The following is a 23,725-nucleotide window of genomic DNA, read 5'->3' as shown; positions in this document are numbered from 1 at the left end:
TGTGAAAACATGTTCTCTCCTAATCTTCTTTTATGCACCTTTCACTAACAACACAAAGGTGAGCTAAGGACTAAGGGTTTACTTCTTTCCGTCCTTACATGCTTCTTGTTGCCCTGGTAATATAAGATCCTGTTCCCCTGAATAACCGTTCATCGCTTGAAAAAACATTGAGCATGTTCTTAGTTCTCCTTATGTAGGGCAGCTACTTGCTGAGTAGAAACTGACGAGAGAAAAGGAAATGAATGAAAGGAAATGTTGCCTCAGGAGATGAAGAAATCCATTCTAAATGTAAATAATTGTTAATCATGTGGTCACAGCTACGTGAGTGGCGCCAGTTTCCCTGATTTGCATTTGTCAGAGGCATATGATCAGGTGGAATCCCACCATGCCATCTAATCCAGCGGCAGTCTGGCTTTAAGACATGTGATACAGTCTTTACACTCTGCCAGGCTGTACGGGAACATTTGTTTCTTAGTACTCGCTGAGGGGGATTCAGCCAGAGCCGCTGCTCAGAGGCTGCCTCTCACTGGAAGGATGCAGACGGTGAAAGAAGAGATTCCACTACAGTTAATTAAGGAGCACTCCGCACGTGCCTATAAATGCGAAGGGGCAAATGAATTCAGTGTCAGTGGGAGCAGCTCCTCAAGGGGAAGCAGTGATATTTCAAAGGTGGAATTGAAAGAGCTGTAAATCTATTTCCTGTCTCCGGCTTGACGGTCATTTCTGATTCACTGGACTGTTGCTATCAAAGTGTGGAACAGGGAGGCAGAGTCAGTGGAGTTCCCTCCTCGAGCCAAATTCAGAGTTATTGGATGGGATCAACATGAGCAGCATTATGGATGGATTTATGTCATTCTTTTGAGATATTTATATACTCTTTGTTGGGTTGCTCAGGTAAGATTTTCATCTTTCTACTCTGGGTAAAAAAAAAAAAAAGAGATTCAGCTTTTTGCATGAAACTGGCAAATCATAATTTGAAATCTGAAATCAAATAATGTGAAATCTGAATGAAAAAACATACGATTATGTTCATATTGTCATGTAATAGCAAATCAGAATGCATGTTTCTTTTCTTTTATTCCATACAATGATTTAATATTGACTATACTGTGAATTGCAATTTCATTTAAGCTTCTCATTTAGCAATTTCTCTATTTTCTGACCTATTTTCTCACCAATTTAGATGCTTAAAAGCACAATAGACATCTGAAATGACTAAAAAGTATATTTCACTCTAAATATTATCAGTAGAATCTGGAGCATCCACTTCATTGATACCCATTAATTGGCTGTAATGGTACTAATTGATGTGCAATACATATGTTTCCTTACTACGGTTTGACAAAAGTTTTAATGCAGTTTTAAAAAAAAATGCAATACCATGTTAGAATCATATCTTAAAGAAATCAAATCCAAATATATCTCACAATACATCACACTTAACACATCCTACATAGATTCATGTATTCAAAAAGATTATTAATAATAATAATGCGTTTTGTCAGGTTGCCGCTGCGAATAAAACTGTTGAGAATCAATTTAAGGGCTGACACATTTATTTTCTCCTTCATAGAATCCATTCACAGCCACCCTTCCTGTATGACCAGGAGCATTTCTCGCTGTTGTTCTATTTTTTTTCTTTTTCTTTTTCTTATCTAAACAGCATGGTGAAACATTACAAGGCTTTTGATTCCTATTACTGCTGTGTCACTGTCACATTATTCTGACAGATACAGAAAAGCCTCGGCAGCCAGCTGCTCACGAAATCTTATCTTTCTTTAAGTTTGATTTCGGGTTTTGAGGCAGGAGCACAGCTCAGGAGTTGAAGGGAGTCAGCCTGTCAGGGGAAATCTCTGCTGCATGGGAAAAACTCCCCAGGGATCACTCCACATTTGCAACGTTGTGGCTCAGGGACAAGACAAGGCAAACTAGGAAGACAAACAGTGAAGAACTCATACTTATATAATCATGCTAATGATAAATCCCGGTGACTAAAAGGCGTTAAGGCCAACTATAAACCAGAGTGCATGTAGAAATGTTTAAATACATTTTTTTGTATTTATTTTTTTATTTTGTTCATGACTCTGGAAGTATGTGCGTCTGTGTGAGTGTGCTGGGGAGGGGGTGTGAGGTCATAGGTTGAAAACGTTTTCTATTTTGCTTTGACTCCACCTCTGCCGGTCGTTAGCAGATGTGTCCTGTCATGTCCTGGCTGCTCTGCCTGTGCCTCTGGGTCAGCGTGACTGTCATTCAGCAGTGTCAGGCCACTTTCTATGACACCATCCAACAGCATCATGGGACGAGGCCTGGACGAACCACGATTCACATGATTGGTGAGTCCTTTGGTGCTTCCTCTCCCGCTCTGGTTACGTCAGATTTCATAAAAACATCAAAAATGTGCAGGAAATGTTTTAGTCTTTTCAGTCAATTATTGAACAAAGGATTTGCTGTCAACTGTTATTGTAGCGTGCTGGGTTCGGTTGCTTCTGTGTTTAATTCAATTGTCACAATCTTGGAGAAAATAACACTATATTTTGCTTTGGGTTTATATTTCTACCTTGATTTTTATTAAGTCATCACATTCGTCAATACTGTATATCAGCAGTTAAGCTTGGACTAACAACCAATTATTTAGAAGCTACATTGTGCAGTTGCTGTTTTTCATTAAGATTTAGCCTGGATAGCATTAGAATTTCTTCACTGAAGATCACACAGATAGTCAATGCCTTTGCACCTTCCCTCTTGAGCTATTACAGTTGATATTCATGCTACACTGCTTCCCCTCAATTTGATCTGTGCGATTGTGTTTCCCTGTGAAACTGAACTGAATAGAATATGACCGAAACATTGCGGTCAAACTTTTGTTTTCGTCAGGCGGATGTGAGCCGTGGTTACGGTAAATAATTATGATCTCAGGATTCGACAGAAGAAAGGAAGCCGAATGCTGTCAGAACTTCAAAGGGAGAAGGAGCTGCATGAGTGTGCAGGTCTTCGGTGTCTGTTATTTCCTCTATGCGCTGGTGCACCTCAAGCATATCAGCAAGGAGTCTTTTCAATACTCCCAATATTGTGAGTCAGAAGACTTCCTGTTCCAACACCTTCATTTCATTACTCACGTCTCGACTTGTGTAGTGGAGGAGAGAGAAAAAAAAAAAGACACTCATAAATAGGTTACCTTCCAGAAAGTGGTCTCATGTCAACAAAAGGGAAATGGAATTAATATTTCAAATGTGCATTCAGGTACTTCTTGGGAAAAAACAAGTTCAAAGCGAATAATTCGAATCCTTCAGGTCTCTCTGCTACTAAAAGTGTAAATGCTCTGTCATTCCATTTACCATAGTATGGCTAGTCCTCACTCCCGGATAAATGAGATGCCAGTTTTATGAGGGGAGGATGGGATGCCTGTCTGGATTGATTCTGACACTGGGACATTTGTTCTGTGCTCTGTGTTGTGTGCCTGTTGGATTGGTGGGAGGATTGAGGTTGACGGGTCATGAATTGGTGGCAAGAAGGCCAGTGGTTGCAGACCATTGGGCCAATTATTAAAGCCAGCGAAATGCCACAAGTTCACGGTGACTGGTATTACTAGAGGAAATCGAGATTACAGAGGGCGAGAGATCACATGTGTCCTTGCCAATAGAAATTTAGATCCACGGGGAGATGTTTTTTAGAAAACCAAGTCAATCACATGCAGTGACAGAGACTTTGGTAACAGCTAAACGGTGACCTGATCTTCATATCCTCTCATGAAAAACACAAGTTGTAAACAAAAACACCATTAGCGTGAACAGACAGGAAGATTATAGATTTATAAGCAGCATTGGGCTGCTCATTAATAATTTCTTTCAACAGCGTATAAGCAACTGCACAGACGTATTGGCAGCCTTATTGCAAAGAATGTGTGTCCAGAAGTCCATTAACTGGATGACCCTTGAGTAGGTACTTGTGTAAGCTCAGTGATTCGGACAAGGCGGCCTGCGTTCCACCCTACAGCTCTACTTACAGATTGCTGCCTGCCACTTTCTCAGATATGCTTAAGGCTGTTCTCTGCCTTCCTGGTACAGGCAGTGTTGCTCTCTGCGGTATGATTCAGAAGGTGCTGTATTTATTTGGTGCAAAGAGCGTGAACGGTGCACAAAAGAGAACAGATTGTGTTTGTCGTGCATCCGTAAAGTGCCGGGGAGAGATGTTGCTTTTAGGGTCGAGCATTTCTCAACCTCTGAACATGCCCCGAGGAAACAGCAGAGGGAGGATTTTCTTTGTCTGAAACATCAACTAGCTAAACAAAAAATAACCTTCTATCACATGAATTGAAAATTAAAAAAAACAAATTCAACCAATGAAGATATGAAAATATGCTTTACATGTGTGACAAATTGCACCTTCAGAGGTAACAACTCAGCTCTTGTATGGTATTTGGTAATTACTGAATTATATGCTTCACTGTGGCAAGAACAAAGGTGCGTTCAATGTGTAGAGAAGCAGTCTGATTCCAGTGGAAAAAATAGTGCCATTGGTGATGCAGTGGAGGATGTGGAGGATGTGGAGGTGTTAGCAGAGAGTATGACAAAGAGTAGATAGTGGCTGCCTGAGGTGGCCTTGCTCCCTCATGAACTCACTCCCACCAACCGTCAGCTTTGCAGGGTCAAACTGTTCATAACGGAAAGGTCATTGATTCTCAACACTGTGTGGCCAATCTCTTGCCTTGTGGTTGCTGTAAATGTTTAGCTGGGAGTGAATGTGCACAATGAGATAAGATATGCAGAGCAGCAGAAGCAGAAGTAACTGACTTGTAAGTATCCACTGTATATTATAATTTATTCAGACATAAGTCATAAATTCTTTACTCTGTGTGATATCCATTTCAGTGTCTTCCTCTCCCCTCATACTGTTACCAACCATGACAGTCTTCTATAACAGCTATAGTTACCCCCTCCTCTCTGACAGTGCCTCTTAAAGATGTACTTTTTCAGCATAGATGTCATTTTAATGTTAAGCAACTTTAATATCAGTTTTCTGCTAATATATGGAGTGCGCCTGAAGTTCCATTTCATTCCAGAGTGAAAGTACTATTTAAATCCCACGTCTCCCTTTCGTGAGCTTTAGTGAGGACTAGAGGATCAGGACTTTTTTTTTTTCTCTCAATGTGCTCTGACAAAAGAAACCACTCGCTGGTAAAGCTCACAATGAAACAAACATGAAAAATGGATTTTCGGCTGTCACAAACAAAGGTTGTATCCTCTATGCACTGTTTTAGACACTGACAATTTAATAGCCTTATATAATGCATCCTGGAGGCACGTTATTTTGTCATACATCTTCCTCCACCCCTCCCCTAGACGTCCTCTCAACCATGCTCTCACTAGTGTCATCGCTGCTCCGCTGCAGTGCCAATGGGAAGTGGCGTGCAGCCTCAGCCCACGGCCTCTCCACATCTGGAGCTCAGCAAACCCACTTTGTCCTGATGTTGCTACACATGTTGCGATGATGTAGAAGGACCACTGACCACTCTGTAAAACACCAGAAACTTCTTCTGTAGCTTTAGTAGACTTAGTGGATTATTTATTTATTTTTTGTTTTTTTGGCTTTGTTGTAAGGAGAAGCAAAGCTTGTTTGGCTGGTGTTATAATATATTTTACCAGTTATAAACAATTTGAGACATTTCCTTAGTTAGCCCTGAAAGAAAAATATATTGCTAAGTAAATGAATCTAAGGACAATCAGCGCACTAATTATTACTATATGCTCACAGCTACAAATAGGTTTTACATATTTCAATATTTCCCATTTATTTCCTCTTTCAGGCTATGAATTATTCAGAGAGAGCTCATCTCAGCTCATGGATATTTGTTTAAACAGCATGTTTAATTGAAGTCTTTCAGCCAACTCTGTGCAGGGGCTATGGTTTGTGGTCACAACGCTTATATGCAAAATGAATTTCTTTGGCCCACAGCTTAATTAATTAGCCAGCTTTTTCACTCTCATGACTACACCAGCTGTTTCTAGTCTTAGCCAGAGTCCCCAAGCATTAATAAAAGGGGTGTTAAAGGTGCACAAATTTAGTGGCTTGACATACTATATCACAATGTCAGGGTTACAGTTGCTTTTGATGTTGTGGAGAAAACAATAAAACAATTTCTTTCAGTTTAGTTTAACCCTTAAATGCATGGGTGTTTTTCCAAACATTCTGTCAACACAACACAGTTTTGCCATTTGTTTTTATGTCATTTATAGATGGCAAGAAAATATTTCTCCAGAACTTCTTGATATCTTTTAATGTAGCCTATAATATTCTAGAGACTGGCACTTAGCAAACACAAATTAGTCAGCAGAGTAATGACGAATCACTCTCTTGTGGTCACTGTAACATGGTTGTGCACATGGTGCGTATTTTACTGTCAGGCTCATGACCTCTGATCTAGCATCTGGTAGTAGCAAAAATATGACTGATCACTTGACACATATAACATTCTCCTCAGAAAAATACCTTTCACCAGAGTCCAAGGTGACATCTTCAAATTCCTTGTTTTTTCTGACCAACAGTATTTGTATCACTATCCCGTATGACAAAGTAAGGCAACAAATGGTACTTGAAACCAAAGTGTCTTTTGCTTGAAAAGTGACTTAAATGGTTAATTGATTATCAAAATAGTTTGAGATTAATATTCTCCTGATCGACTGATTGATGAATCGACTAATCGTTGTAGCTCTTGCTTTGAGCTAAATATTAACGTCAGCATACTAACATGCTCACAATGTTAACTCATTTCATTGCAATCAGTTGTCAAGAATTTAACCCTGTGGGGAGCATGAATGTCTGTACCAGATATCATGCCAAACCACCCAGTAGTTGTTGAGATATTTCAGTTTGAACCAAAGTGGTGGACCGACCACCAGTCAGCAATAGAAGGGACTTGAGGGACCCCTTTCCTTTTCCAACACCTGTTTTTTGAAAAAGACTTTTTGAAGATACACACACTCTTTCACACTTGTTCTATTGCGAAAGTTTCCCTGAGATACTGATAATCAAAGGAATAGAGAGTCTGAAGCCTTTTCTCTCATAAAAGTTCCATTAAAACAGAACATAAATCCCACATTTGTGCTGCTTGTCTATAAGTCATACACTCACACTCTCTCCTGTCAGACTCTTGGAAGCAGTAAAAAATTGTTTTCTCTGTCAGTTAACATTGTCTGTTTAAGCTCCTCATGATCTGTGACAGCAGTAATTCTTGACTGCTTGACAGACAATACAGATCCTGGTCCATTTCTGCAGTACAGTTGTCAGAAGACACAAGGCTTGTTTTCACTTGTCATGAATTTATTTCTTCTGCAGCAGAAAAACATGTTACACGACCCTTCAGAAACTCCTGCAGGTTAAACTGAGCTAACGAAATGCTTTCAGGGCTGACTGGCTCCAAAAGACACAATATAAACAGACTTGAAGACACTCACTAGCCTACAAACATTAAAGCTACAAACAACCCATAATGCAACTCTCTCTGTAGAAACCAGCCTTAAACTGTTACAAAGGGTACCTGAAAAGGTATCTGATGTTGTCGACGTAATTATCTAGTCCTTGAATATAAGATAACCCCCACTTTTAAGAAGTTTTAGAATAAAACGTCGCCTTGCATTCGGGTTACTACAGTACTTAATTATACAGGGTATAATATAATATCGACCTCGGGCCTCTAAAGACTGAGGTATGTGTGTAATGGTTCAAATAAACACTAAACAGTAGTATAGATCTAACAGGAAAAACACAAATCCAGTTTTTATGGGTGGGACTTTTTCATAAATATTATGCAATTTGTAAGATGTAAATGGTCAGTGGGTTGCAATGAAGTAATAAGACTGTAATTATTAGGATTATAAGACAGAGTAAACTGAAACAATTTCCGTACTAAACGAAATGTCCAGCTCCAAACAGCTTATGACTAATATACAGTTTGTACTGTCACAAATTAATAACTGTATCTGTGTTAGAACACTGCGACCAGATCTGCAGCGTCTGCTGAGTGTTTCTTGAAGAGATTATTGTGACTGCACGTAATGGAGGCTTTCATTAAGGAGACATTTGCTTTTAAATAACTGCCGAGACTAGTGGAACAAATTTCGCCTCAGAATGGCAGTATTAGTTGATAATTTCAAAGCACTTAGTCCCTGTTGGGTATAAGAAGCAGTGCATCCTCTTGGGGTCATTAGCAAGAATTTTAGACCCTTGTTTTATTCAGTAGTTTGCAGGAGTTTTTTCTAAATATGTTGTTGTGACAGCTGACATAGCTGTAGGATAGTTGACTCTGAAACCCTGCGTCCTGATAAAAAGGCTCCGTTTGCTTTAATCCAAAAATAGTCCAAAACAAAGCACAGCTATTACAGATACCATTCGTTTTGTTGTGTGCAAAATGCAGAATAAATAAGTGCTTTGCTCATATTAAACAATGCTCTGGGAAGTTACTGAGCCTGCTGAATATTTGGAGCTATCTGTAGCTGAAAATGAATAAGTGGCTTCTTAACAGAGTTAATGGAGAACATTAAATTTTCATATTAATTCATCTGTAATGATGAGGTGTAATTAGTATTAAACTTTCATTACTGTGAATTGTGAATCTGCATTAGACAAGGATAGGAGAATGAACACCACTAATCCAAAGTACTTTAAAGCACTATAACAGGATTCTGTACATTTTGAGTCCTGGGTTTCCCCATTTTGAGTCACTCCCTTAAACCTATTGACTTACAGGATAACACACTACAGTAAATGTTGAGTGCGATGCAGTGACAGCACTTCATATTTCTCTTGATTAATAACATGAAAAAAAAAATCAATCCCACCTCTTTTATTTTTTGTTCCCCTGCTAGAGAATCCAAACAAGCCCTCACAATGGAAAGCACCCCACCTCACTTTATTTTAATTGCTGATGTCAGTGAATAGACAAGCCTGTGTGGGTTCATGTATGAACACTTTTCCTCTTTAATTTAACATTTTGCCCACAAAAGAAGTCTACTGCTAAATTAATGATAGCTTTGTGTCCCCACTGTTTGTAAATATTATATCACGGAGCTCAGACCTTCTTGTCTTATGTGTGCTGAGGATTGTTCAAGCAAGCGTTCTGGCAAATATGCTCCCCTACTGAGGTAAAAGGCAACCCTGCCGCCTAGTTTTCCTGTTAACCTGCATTATATGGAAGCGAAGAGATGTTTTTCACATACGCAAGAATGGTGGCAAGTTTGTCACCTGGTGATTGCTCCCTCTCTGACTTCTTTTCTTGTGGAGGATTTTCAAGGTGTGGCCACCCTCTGGCTCTCCCTGCTCTTTAGATGACAAACAAGGTTTTTGTCACTTCACTGATGGCCATTTGTGGCGGAATTAAGTTATAATTTTGAAAACTTTGTGACTCAGTTGCTCTAAAAAAAAAAAACTGGGTGTAGCTTTGGAGTTACTGCATGTCACTAACCATCCAAAACAGCGTCCCCGTGAAGAAAAAATACTTCTATGAATTCATCCTTTTTATTTGTAGTAAAAATGGGACCTCACCTTCTTGTTTTTGATTTTCTCAATGAAAGTAAGTACGTAACTTTATTTATATAGCACCTTTCAAGAGCAGAGACATCACAAAGTGCTTCACAGAGGAAAGAAAGCATAAACATACATACAGACATATAACACAATAAAAAAATTGACCTGCTGGTGACATAGGGCTGCAGTAAATCTCTAATGTAGACCAGTGCCTAACCATGCAGAGCTCTATAAGTGATGACAAGAACTTTGAACTGGATTCTGAATTCGATGAGGAGCCAGTGAAGAGCAATCCGAAGACCTTTTGGAGGACCTGATCATGAGATTAGCAGCACTGTTTTGGACCACTTGTAAACAATCCAAGGATGTTCTGCTGAGGCAGGTGAAAGAGGAGTTATGGCAGTCGAGACAGGATTAACAGTTCCGTCTCTTCTTGAGACACAATAGGCCTGAGCTTTGCAATGTTTCTCAGCTGGAAAGAACAAGAGCGAATCAGACACTTGACATGTTGGTCCAAAGTCAGAGCCTGGTCCATAGTAATACCTAGATTTCTTATGGAGGATTTCAACGACAAGGTAAGAGACCCAAGACTGTCCCTTATCTTAGGGACAAGACTAGGAGGGGCTGGAATAAGAATTTCTGTTTTGTCTGCATGCACATATATGCCATCCAGTTTTTTTTATAGCGTTTAGGCAGTTATTTAAAACTGATAATTTAGCTTTTTTGAGGTTTAAATGAGATGTATAATTGAATATCATCTGCATAGCAGTGATAGGAGATACCTTTAAAATAGGGATGTATGATATTGGATTTTTTTACCGATATCCAATATGCTGATATTTCCTCATTGTGGCCGATTGTCGATGCCGATACCGATATATACACCTTTTTTTTCCCGCTGGCTGAGGAGACTATTATGCAGGCAAGCATAGATTGTACTAAGTATGATCAAGAAATACAATATATGAAGGAAGAACTTAGGAAGACTGGAGTTCAGGAGCTCAGCATTAAAACTTTAATGAACTTGCCAAGTGGATCGAGCAGTAGAGTTTTCATTGAGTTTATTAGACAGACAGGATTAATGTGTAGGATTTAATCTGTGGTCCACACTCCGGAGCAGAAGGTGGCGGTAATGTACCTAATACGCTGGTTGCTAACCACCAATATAAACCAAAAAGAAGAAGTTTTATTTTTCCAAATAGAGTAGTACATCCTGTCAGCCAAAGTGTTTCCTATCTGTGCAGCCAAACATTACAGCTCCTCGACAGACTGTTTCACCCCGACAGTCCTGGTGCATCCTCTGCAGGCTCCACTTCACTCAAGCTGCCCGTCAGACTCGTCAGCTGCTTCTTCCCGCTTTAACCTGAATAACAAACCAGGGCTCTCTGCTCCGGTTGGATCTACATGGAGAGCCAAGGCTAACGTTAGCTGGGAGGCTGACGGGCGGCTGAGTGAAGTGGAGCCTGCTAAGGAAGCACCGGGACCGTCAGGGTGACATAATCCGTCAAGGGAAGCACCGTCAGGCGGCGGAGGAGAAGGCGACATGTCAGCCTCTCATAATCGATAGAGCTTTTATCGGCCGATACCGTTGACGTGCCAATATATCGTGCATCCCTACTTTAAAATGCCTTATTATCTGACCAAGAGGAAGCATATACAAGGCAAACAGAAGAGGACCAAGGACTGAACCTTGAGGTGTACCACAATACAGATTTTCAGATGAGGAGGTGAAGCTGCCAACAGAAACTGTGAAACTCCTATCAGAGAGGTAGGAGGAGAACAGCTGAAGGGCCAGACCCAGAGAAACCCACCCATTATCCAAGTCTCTCAACCAAGATACGGTGGTCCACAGTATCAAAAGCTGCGCTGAGATCAAACAGCACCAACACCAGACATTCTCCTGCATCACTATGCATCAATATAGCATTTAAGACTCTGAGAAATGCTGTTTCTGTTGAGTGCAAGCCAGACTGAAACTTATCAAAGATATTATGCTCATCTATTGCAGTTGTGAGCTGCTTAGCAACCAGTTTTTTCTAAGATTTTGGCTACAAAAGGCAACTTGGAGATGGATCAGCCTGTAATTGTGGGGTAGAAAAGGATCAAGGTTTGATTTTTTGAGAAGTGGTTGAATAACAGCTTTGAATTGAGCAAGACAGAAATTCTTCTTGTACAATGGGAATTGTGCTGAAAAGATCATTTCATATGGCATTGCCTTTGTGGTTCCACTAGCCTATTTTAAATGCTTGGCAGGAATATGAAATTCATTATCATTACTTAGACCTCATTAAACTGAAAAGAAGCATCTCAACTTACTAATTGGTTCCAAGGGGGAGGGTAGTATGAGAAATAAGCAAAGTAATTAATATTGGGTTTATCAGGCTCTATTGCAGATTTCTTCTGTTTTTTTCTGCTCTAATATCTCCTTGGTGTGCCATAAGTCTTCTGGCATATTTACACTACAGATCCAATTACCTTTCCTGAAGAGATGTGTGCACACGTGTAAAAATGGGGGACAAAAGTGGGAAAATACATATTGTCAAATATGAACAACATAATGGAAGGATGGACTGAAACATTTCAGGTCCTGCATCACAAGAAGAAATTAAATTACAATAAAAGACGGTATATTTCATTCTCTTTATATGTTGTATTCACCATGTTTAATTTAAAACATGCGTAGGTGCTAAATATGTAAAGCTTCACACCGGCACATGTTCTGAAACAATCTGCTCAGTTGCATCATACTGAATAAGTAAAGATTCATCCCCTCCGATGCCTTATCAGCTTGCAGGTCTTGCATAATAATTACCACCGACCCTTCAGAGTACATGTCATACAGCATGAAAGGTCATTTAGCCATTGTATTATTCATTATTACACAGTTTACATGTTGCAGGCACATTGGCACCCTGCAAAGATTGTCTGCCTGGTAGTGAGAGGGCCAGTATTCACATCAGAGGCGAGCAGCTGTTCTCTAAAGGCTCTGTGACTCGGCTCTATCTCTGTTTCCTTTTCTTCTCTCTGAATGTAACTCTTTCATCAGAGCAGACGATCTAAAAATATGAAATACCAGTTCTGGACATTTGACAGTTGGGGAAAGGGCTAGATAGAAGGACAGGCACAGCTTGACATTTAAAAATGAATGACATCGCGCTGACAGAAGACATATTTTTACATTGTAATTTTTCTTTTTACCCATTTTCAAAAAAGCTCAGAAGTGAACGTGTGCCAGAGGAGGATAACGTTGATGGGGTGCTTTTGTTTGCACGTGTTTAATGGACATGAAAGCTGCTGTGTGATTGCTCTTGTACAGTGCACCGCTGTCATGCTCAACAAGCCACACATCTACACCACAAAAACCAAATAACCACCGGCGTTTTTCATGTGCAGGTCCCTCTCCTTGAGAGTCAGAATATCATTTAATGCCCTTGATCAGTACCAGTCTTGCAGTGTCCTGGGCCTGTGCTGTGTGTGACAACGGAGATGACAGGCTTTGAGGCTCACATGCAAATGAAAAACTCATTCCCCTACTCGCTGCTTCCTCTGTTCCATGCAGTTTTCATGCATCTTAAAACAACACCAGCCCTGCTCTGTGAGTAGTCATTTTGCATTTCAATAAAGTATCACCCGTCTTTGGCCCACTGCACAGGACCAATCTTACGGCCTCCTTGTGTGACACGCTGTCAAAAATGCCAGCCATATTTCATGAATTTTCTGTGGTTTTATTTGTCATGGACAGTGCTTTTTTTTCAGTGTAGAAATTGGTACTTTTCTTTGCTTGTAAATTGTTTTGATTCCTCTCTCCAGCGAGCACATGCACGCTCTCTCACAAACACACATGCACGCATAAACGTAAACACACGAGTTACAAAAGAAACCTACTCTGTTAAGAGGAAAAAAAAAATCTTCATGTTTTGACACCTTTAATATCTGAACCTTTCCCCGAGCACTGTTAATTCTCAAAACAATTTCAACTCTCCAGTTCACTCGTGTGTTTTTCAACAGTGTGCACTGACACACGAGTCCTCCGCATTTTCTCCAGTTTCGAAACAAATTTGTCTCGCAGTTTATTGAGCAATATGTCACTCACTTTCACCCCGGTATTTATTTCTAGAATAACAACATTACTACAGAGACTTCAGATGTTTTCACAGAAGGCAGGGAAGAAAATAGTCACTCAATTTGACACCATGCAGTCACATGTTTTGTGCCTCTCACTGTCTTCCATTTGCATTAATTTAACATTCTCTAATCTGGTGCTCCCATTTCCTGTCAGCGACAGAACTGTTGTAGCCTGCTGGCTTGGATGTCTGCAGAGAGCATGCACAGAGAAAGTGGAGCCTATTATGGGTCACCTTGGATGCATTTCCCATTAAAAGGTGACAGGCATGCTGCTCTAAAACATGGACTGCTGTGGTTTGTTGATCAGGGCCTGCTGTCTCTTGTAAATGACTTTTAAGCTACAAAATAATTAAGCACAGGTCATACAGACTTTGAGTTTGCAGAGAATTGCATGTAACATGGTCTTGTAGGGAGATGTCACGAAGCTATCAAGATATGGCACTTAAATGTGTGTGTGAGTGTGCACATTCAGCACAGGATGTACACATTGTGCCAGTGGCTGCCAATCACTTGAATCCAAAGCCCCAGGAGAGACAGGTTACCTGCTAAATTGAGTCCCTTAGGCTTTCCATTTGGTTTGTATATGGAGTGTAACAGTGACTATACTCTCAGCGCTGTCCTCTCAGTGATATGTCGTGTTCATTAAATCCACATATTTCACTTGGATTATTAAGTTTTACCCAAATGATACACGGTGTTCAGAATTTCCCTATAAATTGCACGCATAATATTTTTTCATGTATTCAAGTTCTGCACACTGTGTTGAACGCCTGGAACAGATGGCAGGGAAGTGTTGCCATTCAGACGGTATACTCGCTATCAGCGTCTCCAGAGACAACCACACAGTCTGGGCTCATTACAGTAGACAGCGAGTCATTGCATACTTATTGCGTAGTGACATTTCTATTGAGATAGACTGACCATTTTCCCCTGCGCAATGGCTGTTTCATCCCGTTTGAAGAACCATTTACTGGTCCCACATGAACTCTGCTCACATTCATTAGGCAAGCAGAACCGCAGATCCACAGAAATTCAGAATCTGTGCTACGTGTTCACGTCATGCATGATTTGACAGCGTTCGCCTTCATCCAGGCCTGCCGTCCATAACTCATTGGATTTCGATGCAGTGTCGTTGGCTTCCAGCGTGACTTATTGTTGCTGGAGACCGTCGACTCAATGGCACTCGTTCTCCATCCAGCAGCTGAGACACTGCTAATGCCAGGTGTTGTCATTTGTGTAGATAACAGTATTACAGTTAAGTAGTCTGACAAATTTCCATGTGGTAAACTCGAACAAAGCGGATCCTTCTGTGAGAAGTTGTATGTAGTGCCAGGGGGTTTGTTAGGTTTCACAAAAGCCATTTTACTCTCACTGTTAAATTCATTTTACAGTAACTCTCAACACACTGTTACATCCTGATTTGCAAACATAAAAGAAGCCGTTAGTCATTATATCATAGGCAGTGAATAGAATATAATAGAAGACTAAGACAGACTGAGCATTTTTCCATAATTGTGTCGTTGGGCTATTATAGTTTGGTCTCAAATATTCTCACCTCATGATATTATAAAGGAGACAAAACAATTTACAGGATTTGGAAAACACAGGTGAACATACAAGCTGTGTTAGTATGTGACAGACGGCAATCGATCCTTTGATGTGAAATTCTGCAATTATGTGGGAAAAGCTCCACAATGGAGTCAGACTGCTTGCTGCCGCTACAGATGAAAACCATGAGGAAGGTCTGAAATTAAAGCATGTTTGACTAAAACACATCACTGCTGATGTCACCACTAGGTCCATTTAGTTACTGGAGTTCTAGAGCTTTCGATCACATCACGTGATCTTCATCAGTTTGCCCAGCTGTCATGGAAATGTAGATGTTAATATAAAGCTAAAAATAATAATAGTAATAATAAAAAGCATAAGACATCATGGAGGAGAAGTCTTTAAAGTGGTGACCTTGTGGTGAGATTGTTTTCTTAACTACATCTCTGCAACATATTTCATTTCAACTAACAAAACAAATGACATTGTGAGAGAAGCAAATTGCATGTATTGTTTTTTATTGTCAATGAGTGAATGGGTTGTAATGAAAATCCAAAGGATGTGATGTTTTTGCGCACTCCTGAGTGCCTTGCCGCTAACGTCAACAAACAACTGGCATAATTACATAACAACACAACAAAAATGGTGCTATCCGAGTATAAACACTCTGCAGATATTAGCTCTCCAGCTAATGAGACAGCTAGCTGCCTCTGTCGACCACAACACATTTCACAACACCTCCCCCAATGACAAGTCGCCCACTCCTGAACACACACAGCTAAAACAACATTATTTCCTCAACAAAGGAGTAGAAAACAAGTTCCAGAGCGATAGCAGAACATAGCTTACACCTTTTGTTTTTTCTTTTGGTAGTCCATGGGTGGTAATAAGCACACATTTCACAACAAAACCGCAGGGTGTTGCTCTCACTGTACATGCAAAATTATGCTGGTAAATATAAACATTTACACAGTGTCGAGTCAGTAACCACATTTACTCAAATACTGTCCTAACAGTAAGCACAATTCTTTAGATACTTGAATATTTCCATTTTATGCTTCCTTATTCTTCTACCCCACAACATTTCAGAGGGAAATATCGCAATATTTTTTAGTCTGCTACATTACTAGTTATTCTGGAAATTATACATTAAAAACATATGACCAGTTTATAAAGTATGATGAATTGTTGAATTGAAACAGACTGACTGACTGGGACTGGGAGTGAAAGATGCTTTGCTTAAATATAGTGCAAAACACAGTGTTAGAAATCTTTTATGTTATTATGAGAAGTCTAAGCGAGGAAAAAGACATCACCTCATCACGTGGGCAAGTGTGAGCACCAGGATGTTAACTGCAGCTCATTTAACGGCCACCGGTGTCACTAATGAGAAAGAATTTCTGATTCTTACAAATAGAACCTTTAAGTAAAATTATTGTAAAACAAAGACAAACAAAAAACAAAAAAACTCTGTAACAAGAAAGTCCAGCATTTAAAATCAGCTACATTAACTTCAAGTATCAAACGTAAAAGTACTCATTACGCAGAATGGCTTTTATATATTATTACTGGTGCCTCAACCTGTGAGAAGCATTTCAAAGTTGTAGCTGGTTGAGAAGGAGCTAATTTTAACTACTTTATATACTGTTACATTATTTAATTTATAACAATTCATCATACTTTATATGCAGTTTTTAATGTAAAATTTGCAGAATAACTAGTAATGATAGCTGTCAAATAAATGTAGTGGAGTTTAACATATTGAGATATTTCCCTCTGAAATGTTGTGGGATAGAAAACCATAAAGAAGCATAAAATAGAAATATTCAAGTATCTAAAAAACTTTTGCTTACTGTTTGTACAGTATTTGAGTGAATGTGCTTACTGACTTGACTTGAACACTGTAAATGTTTATATTTTTGTGCATAACAAAATTACCAACATAAGTTTGCATGAACTTTAGCAACTATTTCTTGAATTAAAATGCACTTGGCAGCAAAACTCTTTCCAGTTATATTGGCCGGATATTTATGGAAGATTTTAAATGCTGAAAATAACAAGAAAACAAATTAAGCAATAAAGTGAATTGCAATATATATTTTATTAAAATATTTCCTTTTTATGTATGCATTTAATGGTGTCATAATTAAATAAAAAACATATGTTAAATAACGACTATTCAGCCTTCAGGTCTTATCAATTGTTTTTCATTGGGACATGAATTTTCCATGCCACACTGAAATCAAAAATCAACACAGAAAACAAAGCGAAGAAGACTATTTCAGTGTTCAAATTGGGTCCACAGTCCAGAGAAATTTAGACTGTGGGCTGTAACACTAAATACAACAGATGTTCATTGTTCTTAGAAATGATTTTTTTCCCCCCCACGACAAGAACAGACCAACAAAAGAAATCTCAGCACAGGAAATAAATCAACATAAGAAACCAAACGACACAAGGAACAAATCAGCCCAGCAAACACGACAGAGCCGCCTCCACCTCATATGGCTCAAAGTTATGACTTTTTTTTCTGCTCTTTCAGAGCTAAAAATGAGCCGTGCCCTGTTGGGTGCAGGTTGTAGGTGGTCACCTCGTTTCCTGGCAGCCTTTGTTTCTCAGCTCAGCGTAATGAAGAGCCAGAAGCGCAGAGCATGGAAACAAAAACAGGGCAGTTCCAGTTGAGACCCTCTGCTTCTGTGTCACCTCTGACCCCGACGAATGACAATTTCTACCTGACCCTTGTTCCCTGTCAATCAAAAGTGCTGCTGGAGAGACAACACACACAAACACACGCACTTACATCCACGCCCTGGAGCCGTTTTCATTTAGGAGACTGACTTTGTTCATAGTCACTGATAATGGGGGGGAAATGGAAATAGAGAAAACAATTATACACTTGCATGGCTCCAGCCCTCACCTGATGAGAGCGTTCGTCTCCAGCCATGTTATTCTCCGTCTCTCCCTCTGAAATATTTATAATGCAAAGATGGGATCTTAGAGCAGGCTGAAATCATGGGTGAACTTGAAGAGCGCTCGTCAGTGTTGCATACCTTTTGTTTAAAGGTACCCAGTGCACCTGGCAGCTGGAAATACCACGCTGATTTGCATTTTTATTTGATTTTAATGTATTCTTTGGAGGTGATGATTTCCAAATATAGAGTATCCGATTCTTTGCTCTGTTTGCTAGCAACAAGCAGTGCAAGTTAATTCTGTTGAGTAGTGTGTTTTTAATAGATCAAAGAGGAAATCTGGGGCTGTCTTATGCAATTAAGGAGATGCATTAAGAAGAACAAACCCCTGTGGGCTGTTGTTTTCAAATGATGCCCCACTGCTTCCACTGGTACATCACGATTAACGTTGTGCAGACATGCCCTTTTGTTGAGTGCATCAGACAGCAGGCAACATTCTCCCAGACTGGCTACAAGATCTGGATATTTTTCAGTTAAACCAAAGGCTGTTGATGTTTTCTGAAATACAGAGCCAGAAGTCATGATAACCCCAAAAACGTCAACAGACTTGGCAAGAAGCATGGAAAAGACATGCTTTCTTAATTATTTCCTCATCTTATATTTGGCTATTAATTTGGTTTCTTAAAAACTGCCTTTTCAAATTCAAATACCTTGATCTGAACTTGGTACTTGTCGTTTCGTACTATACATACTGTACGTCTATTTGGGAGAAACACTGAATCCTGAACGAAGCACCATGTCAAGTTTATCACCATCTAGCGCTGAGTTCTCTTGAGGTTTTATAAACATAAGAGAAGCTGATGGTCACTTTTTGCAATGTACTGCACTAGAAATGAGAGAAGCAAGTGTGAGACAAGCCCAGTGATCTACTTCTATGCAGCGGGTCAAGTGGGGCCATGTTGGCTAATTCCCACAGGAGCTCACATGATGGCTCAATTATAACCAGAAACTGATACAGAATTCTCTCTCTCCTCTTTGAATTGAAGCTACTGTATTAAGCCATACAGCAATTCAATTCAAAGAGATGTTCTGTATCAGTCTGGGTCAGGTTTGAAGTTGTAGGTTAAACAAATATTATATGTAATGCAGTAGCACTTATAATTAGTATATAAACATATAACTAACGGTTTATGACTCACTATAATGTAGTTGTAAGCAAATATGAGGTAAATATGAGGACATCAGTGTTTTGTGATGTATTTGTCAACAACTGTAACTCCTCCTATGAAGCATAATGAATGTGTGATAACCCTGTATAACCTATAATATAAGCTATAATCATATATAAAAATATAAGATTACACACACATGAACAAACCTTTCAGTGTGTTATAAAGCATTTTATTAATACAAATGTACAAATCATTGTGTTAAAATACATGAGGACATGTCTTCAAGGCTGCAATTATTTAATCATCAATTATTTAATTATTTTGATTAATAAATTGTTTAGTCTATGAAAAGCCAGAAAAATAGTAAAAATTAAAAATTGATTAAAATTAAAATGATCTAAAACTCAGAAAAGCTCATTTAGGTTACTGTAAGAAGCTGGAACCAGAGAGGATTAGTCATTCTTAATCGATAAAAAACAGAATTACATCACCTATTATTTCAACCTATCGTTATGTATAATTACAAGTATGTTATATTATGTTATCAAGCACTCATAACTGCCTTTATACCAGCTATGGATGTTTCATAAAAGGAATTATAAAGGAGGAGTTATAATTTTTGACAAATACAGCCATAAACACTAAATTGCCTTTATATCTGCTTACAACTACATTATAAACAGACTAATACATTTAGTTATGATTAACTGAACTGCAGGGATTTGATGCTGTTTGCTGCTCTCGCTACAGCAGGTTTTCTCCTAAGAGAGTACACCAGGATACATTTTTGCCTCTAAGAAACTGCTCTGCATCAGAAGGGTCTCACAAACCAAAATATTCAAATGTAGTAAAGTGATATATGCAAATCTAGCCATGACACATTTCACAAACCCACAGCTTATTGTCAAACATTACTTCAAATCACTTTGCTGGCAATATTCCAGATACTCCCCCCCCCCCCCCCCCCCCTCTCTCTCTCTCTCTCTCTCTCCTCTTTCTCTCTAAAACCTCCTTGATCTTGTGTCATGCTGACGGGTGTAATTGTCAGATGGTCCTTTGCCACACAACTCTCATATGTGGAGAGTCTGAGCACAGTGGGTGGGAGAGGCCACCCGGTTGAGGTGGGTCGAGTCCGCTCGGTCCAGTCCTCTCATCCTTCAGGGCACAACTAGTAGTTTGGTGATAATTGCATGGTGGAGCCAGTGTTCATATTCATGATAACCCTGGAGCGGGCCTCTCCTACTGCTAATAGATGTCTTTTTTCTGCCCGCTCTCACACATCTCCTCATCATCATCTTACATTCAACAAGCTGCAGGGGTCTCAAGTCCTTAAACTGTATAAAGCTCAGGGATAGTTATCCTAATTTATGGCAGACTAGTGTGATATTTTATAGTTATTTTACTGCATGAAATAAACCTTTGAATACAAAGAATTTATGAAGCAAGAGAAAAATGTCCACACAGTGAGCTGTTTAGATGAAGGAAAATTTTGTTCTGTTAGATCACCCCTGAGATGTTGACTTACTGTAGCATGTTTTTTTTTTCTCCTTATCAGAGGGGGGCACATGTGAAGTAATTGCTGCTCACAGATGCTGTAATAAGAATCGTATTGAGGAGCGGTCACAGACAGTCAAGTGTTCCTGTCTGCCGGGGAAGGTGGCTGGAACCACCAGAAATAGACCTTCGTGTGTGGATGGTGAGTATTATAGCAGAAAAAGCAAAAAATAAAATATCAGGTTTTACCACAGTGCTGTCCTGAGGTTGCATGAAGGGGAAAAAAATGAATAATTTACATTTTTATATTTAAATCAACTAAATATTCACCATATTATACGAAAAGTAAAATCCTGCCTGACTAAACTGCAACTGTTTAGGATACAGATTTGTCACCCAAGCAATGCCTTGTCCCAGATAAGATTAACATTACCTGGGATAATGTCACATCCAAATTCTGTTGCTGACAGCAGAAGGTATCTGCACGGGTAAGCTTTGCTCCAACAGCAGACAGTAAAACACAAATGCACACCTCGGGGAAGAGTCAAGAAATAAAGAATAACATAAAGTAAAAAAAAAAACGATGGAGAGAAATTGCCGTTGATTATGTACGCACCTTATTTTATGATGATTTTTATACATGTTTTGACAAATGTCTGCTGCACAGCCTCAGTCCTTTGTAAGGAATGGATTTTGTGCTTGACTCTGACATAACTACAGTAAAACACATATTGGCTTTAGGAAAACCTCTCATGTGCAGCTTTTATCTGAAATCCTTTTGCAAATATTCTTGCGATCTCTTAGCGGACTGGGGAAATTGGAGGTCTCTCTATGTCAGCTCTGACAGATTCTTTTCCTCTGTCACACATTAATAACCATTTACTGTCTACTTACCCTGTATTTAAGGCAATTTTCTCTCTTGACGGCAGAAATGTGGTGTGCATTAAAGTCAAAGTCATAGTCACACCTACCAATCCATTCACTTAATGAAAAACCTCAGTTCCACCCTCTGCATTCATGTATAAATGCATCTAATAAAGCAACATAGTAATAGTCAACAGTTTTGCACTGAAACAAGTCATCTGAAACATATAGATGTAACACTAACAGTCAGGTTACTTACTGCCACCTTTGACATGAGGCATTTGATAATTAGGATAGGACACCTTCACTGCCACGTTTAAACTGCCGGACTGTGCTGTCTGGTTGTGCACGCTGTTACGGCGAAGATACCTGCATCACCACTTCTCTTGTCTTTGTTGCCTGTAGCATCCATAGTAATTGGGAAGTGGTGGTGTGAGATGGAGCCTTGCCTGGAGGGGGAGGAATGCAAGACGCTCCCTGACAACTCAGGCTGGATGTGCTACGCCGGCAACAAGATCAAAACCACAAGGGTAAGATAACCTCTCTTGACCGCGGGAAACAAGACGTTATAGCAGAACAGTGGGAGAGAAATGTACAGCGCAGCGACACACTGGCTTTTCAACAAAACAGCATATTTATTGGGAATACATTCCACTACAAATAGACTTGTTAACAGCACGGTCTAACCCCTCAATTTCCTTCTTGTTTTCCTTTCAGAACACTCAGCCATACACAACATCAACATATTAACACTTTATGGAAAGGATGCAAGGGAACGCCTCTGGTGCAAAGGTTAACTTGCAGGTCAGCCTCATCACTTATATTAGCACGCTGGTAATACTAATTAATTTTCCTCAATTGTTTTAATTGCCAAGCTTTGTGAAGTGCAGCACAATTTAAATTCAAACATTTACATCATTCTAAAAATGTCTTTCTCTCTGGTTTCAGCACTGTCACAGGACCAATTATCACAAGGACAATGAACCTATTGTTGCTTTATGAAAGCACTTCTCAGATTAAAGTGTAAAAAGATGTAGAATACATAAAGCACATCCTGCTCAAGGCTACTGAAAATACTGACGCTCCAAGCTGCCTGCGGGGAACTTCATCATAACCTTGTAATGAATACATTTTCATCATTTCTTCAAACTTTGAGATGGAACGTGAATGTCTGTGTATTTGGATTAATATCTGGAGAGCATCTGACGTCCCTCCTAAGACATCAGCAGACACAGTCTACTATGAAGCACCAAACAGGAGAGGACTACATCAAAGGGACATGAGATGAGCGAGTAAAGTATTTGACAGCCCTCAGGTTTTTCTTTCTCTTTTTTAAAAATATTGTATGAGGAAAAATACTGTACATAAATTGTTTGTCTTTTTCTCGTGTACATGAACTTCATTTATGGTGGTGGTGAAAAATGATCATTCGAGTTCCTGAATGCAGTCTTGATCTTCCCTGTTCTTACCCACAAAACCCAAACACAGCCAAAGTTTGAAGAGTTCAAGGGTGTGATGTTAAAATGAAACAGATGTAAGGATGCATTGTGAGGGAAATGTTTTACACATACAGTTTGTGTGTCTTGATACTGTACATTTTACCATTTGTTTGTATGGTACTTGTATGCCTTTTGATCACCTCCTAAATGGCTTTACCAGTCGAACATGGTAACGTGTCAGCTACCCTGAAAATGATTGATTCACCAAAAATGTGATACCAGTAGGTTGTTTTCGATACTTGAAATGCCTTATTTGTGTCAAATCATTAAAATGATGATATTGTACATATGAAGCCATCTATTGATATGTGCTGATTTCATTAAAGTCATTGTTCCTGTAACTAATGTGGGTGCATCTTTGCCGCTGCCCTCACGTGTCAGTTACCAGCACTATATCATGACAATCTGAATACACCTTTATGCTGAAGTATCCAAACCACTGCTTTAAAAAAGAATAGTTTCACATTGTTTTGCTGTCTTGCTGAGAGAGAACATTGATATCACTTTCAAGTCTGTATAGTGAATATGAAGCTGAAGCCAGGCAGGGCTTAGCTTAGCTGGATGCCGGCAAGTTCACGGTGATAACAAGACTCTA

The 23,725-nt window shown here is 39.4% G+C and overlaps 1 protein-coding gene across 1 annotated transcript; it reads left to right on the top strand.

The window, feature by feature from the left end:
- Positions 1-499: 499 nt before the first annotated feature.
- On the top strand, positions 500-23,471 carry LOC122982612 (chemokine-like protein TAFA-1). Its single transcript, XM_044352026.1, has 6 exons — positions 500-894; positions 2,192-2,333; positions 20,829-20,969; positions 22,037-22,161; positions 22,349-22,435; positions 22,580-23,471. Exons 2-5 carry the CDS (start codon positions 2,192-2,194, stop codon positions 22,379-22,381), a joined length of 441 nt encoding a protein of 146 aa, XP_044207961.1. The 5' UTR covers positions 500-894; the 3' UTR covers positions 22,382-22,435; positions 22,580-23,471.
- The last annotated feature ends 254 nt before the right edge of the window (positions 23,472-23,725 follow it).

The sequence above is a fragment of the Thunnus albacares genome, chromosome 5 (genome assembly GCF_914725855.1).
Source record: "Thunnus albacares chromosome 5, fThuAlb1.1, whole genome shotgun sequence".
Taxonomy (NCBI): Eukaryota; Metazoa; Chordata; class Actinopteri; order Scombriformes; family Scombridae; genus Thunnus; species Thunnus albacares.
The sequence above is the reverse complement of the archived record's forward strand: the minus strand, read 5'-3'. Positions and strand labels throughout refer to the sequence as shown.

Coding starts and splice junctions, on each gene's coding strand:
- LOC122982612 (XM_044352026.1), top strand. CDS start 2,192: ATGTGTCCTGTCATGTCCTGGCTGCTCTGCCTGTGCCTCTGGGTCAGC. Junction 2,334..20,828: donor AACCACGATTCACATGATTG/GTGAGTCCTTTG, acceptor TCTCCTTATCAG/AGGGGGGCACATGTGAAGTA. Junction 20,970..22,036: donor TAGACCTTCGTGTGTGGATG/GTGAGTATTATA, acceptor TGTTGCCTGTAG/CATCCATAGTAATTGGGAAG.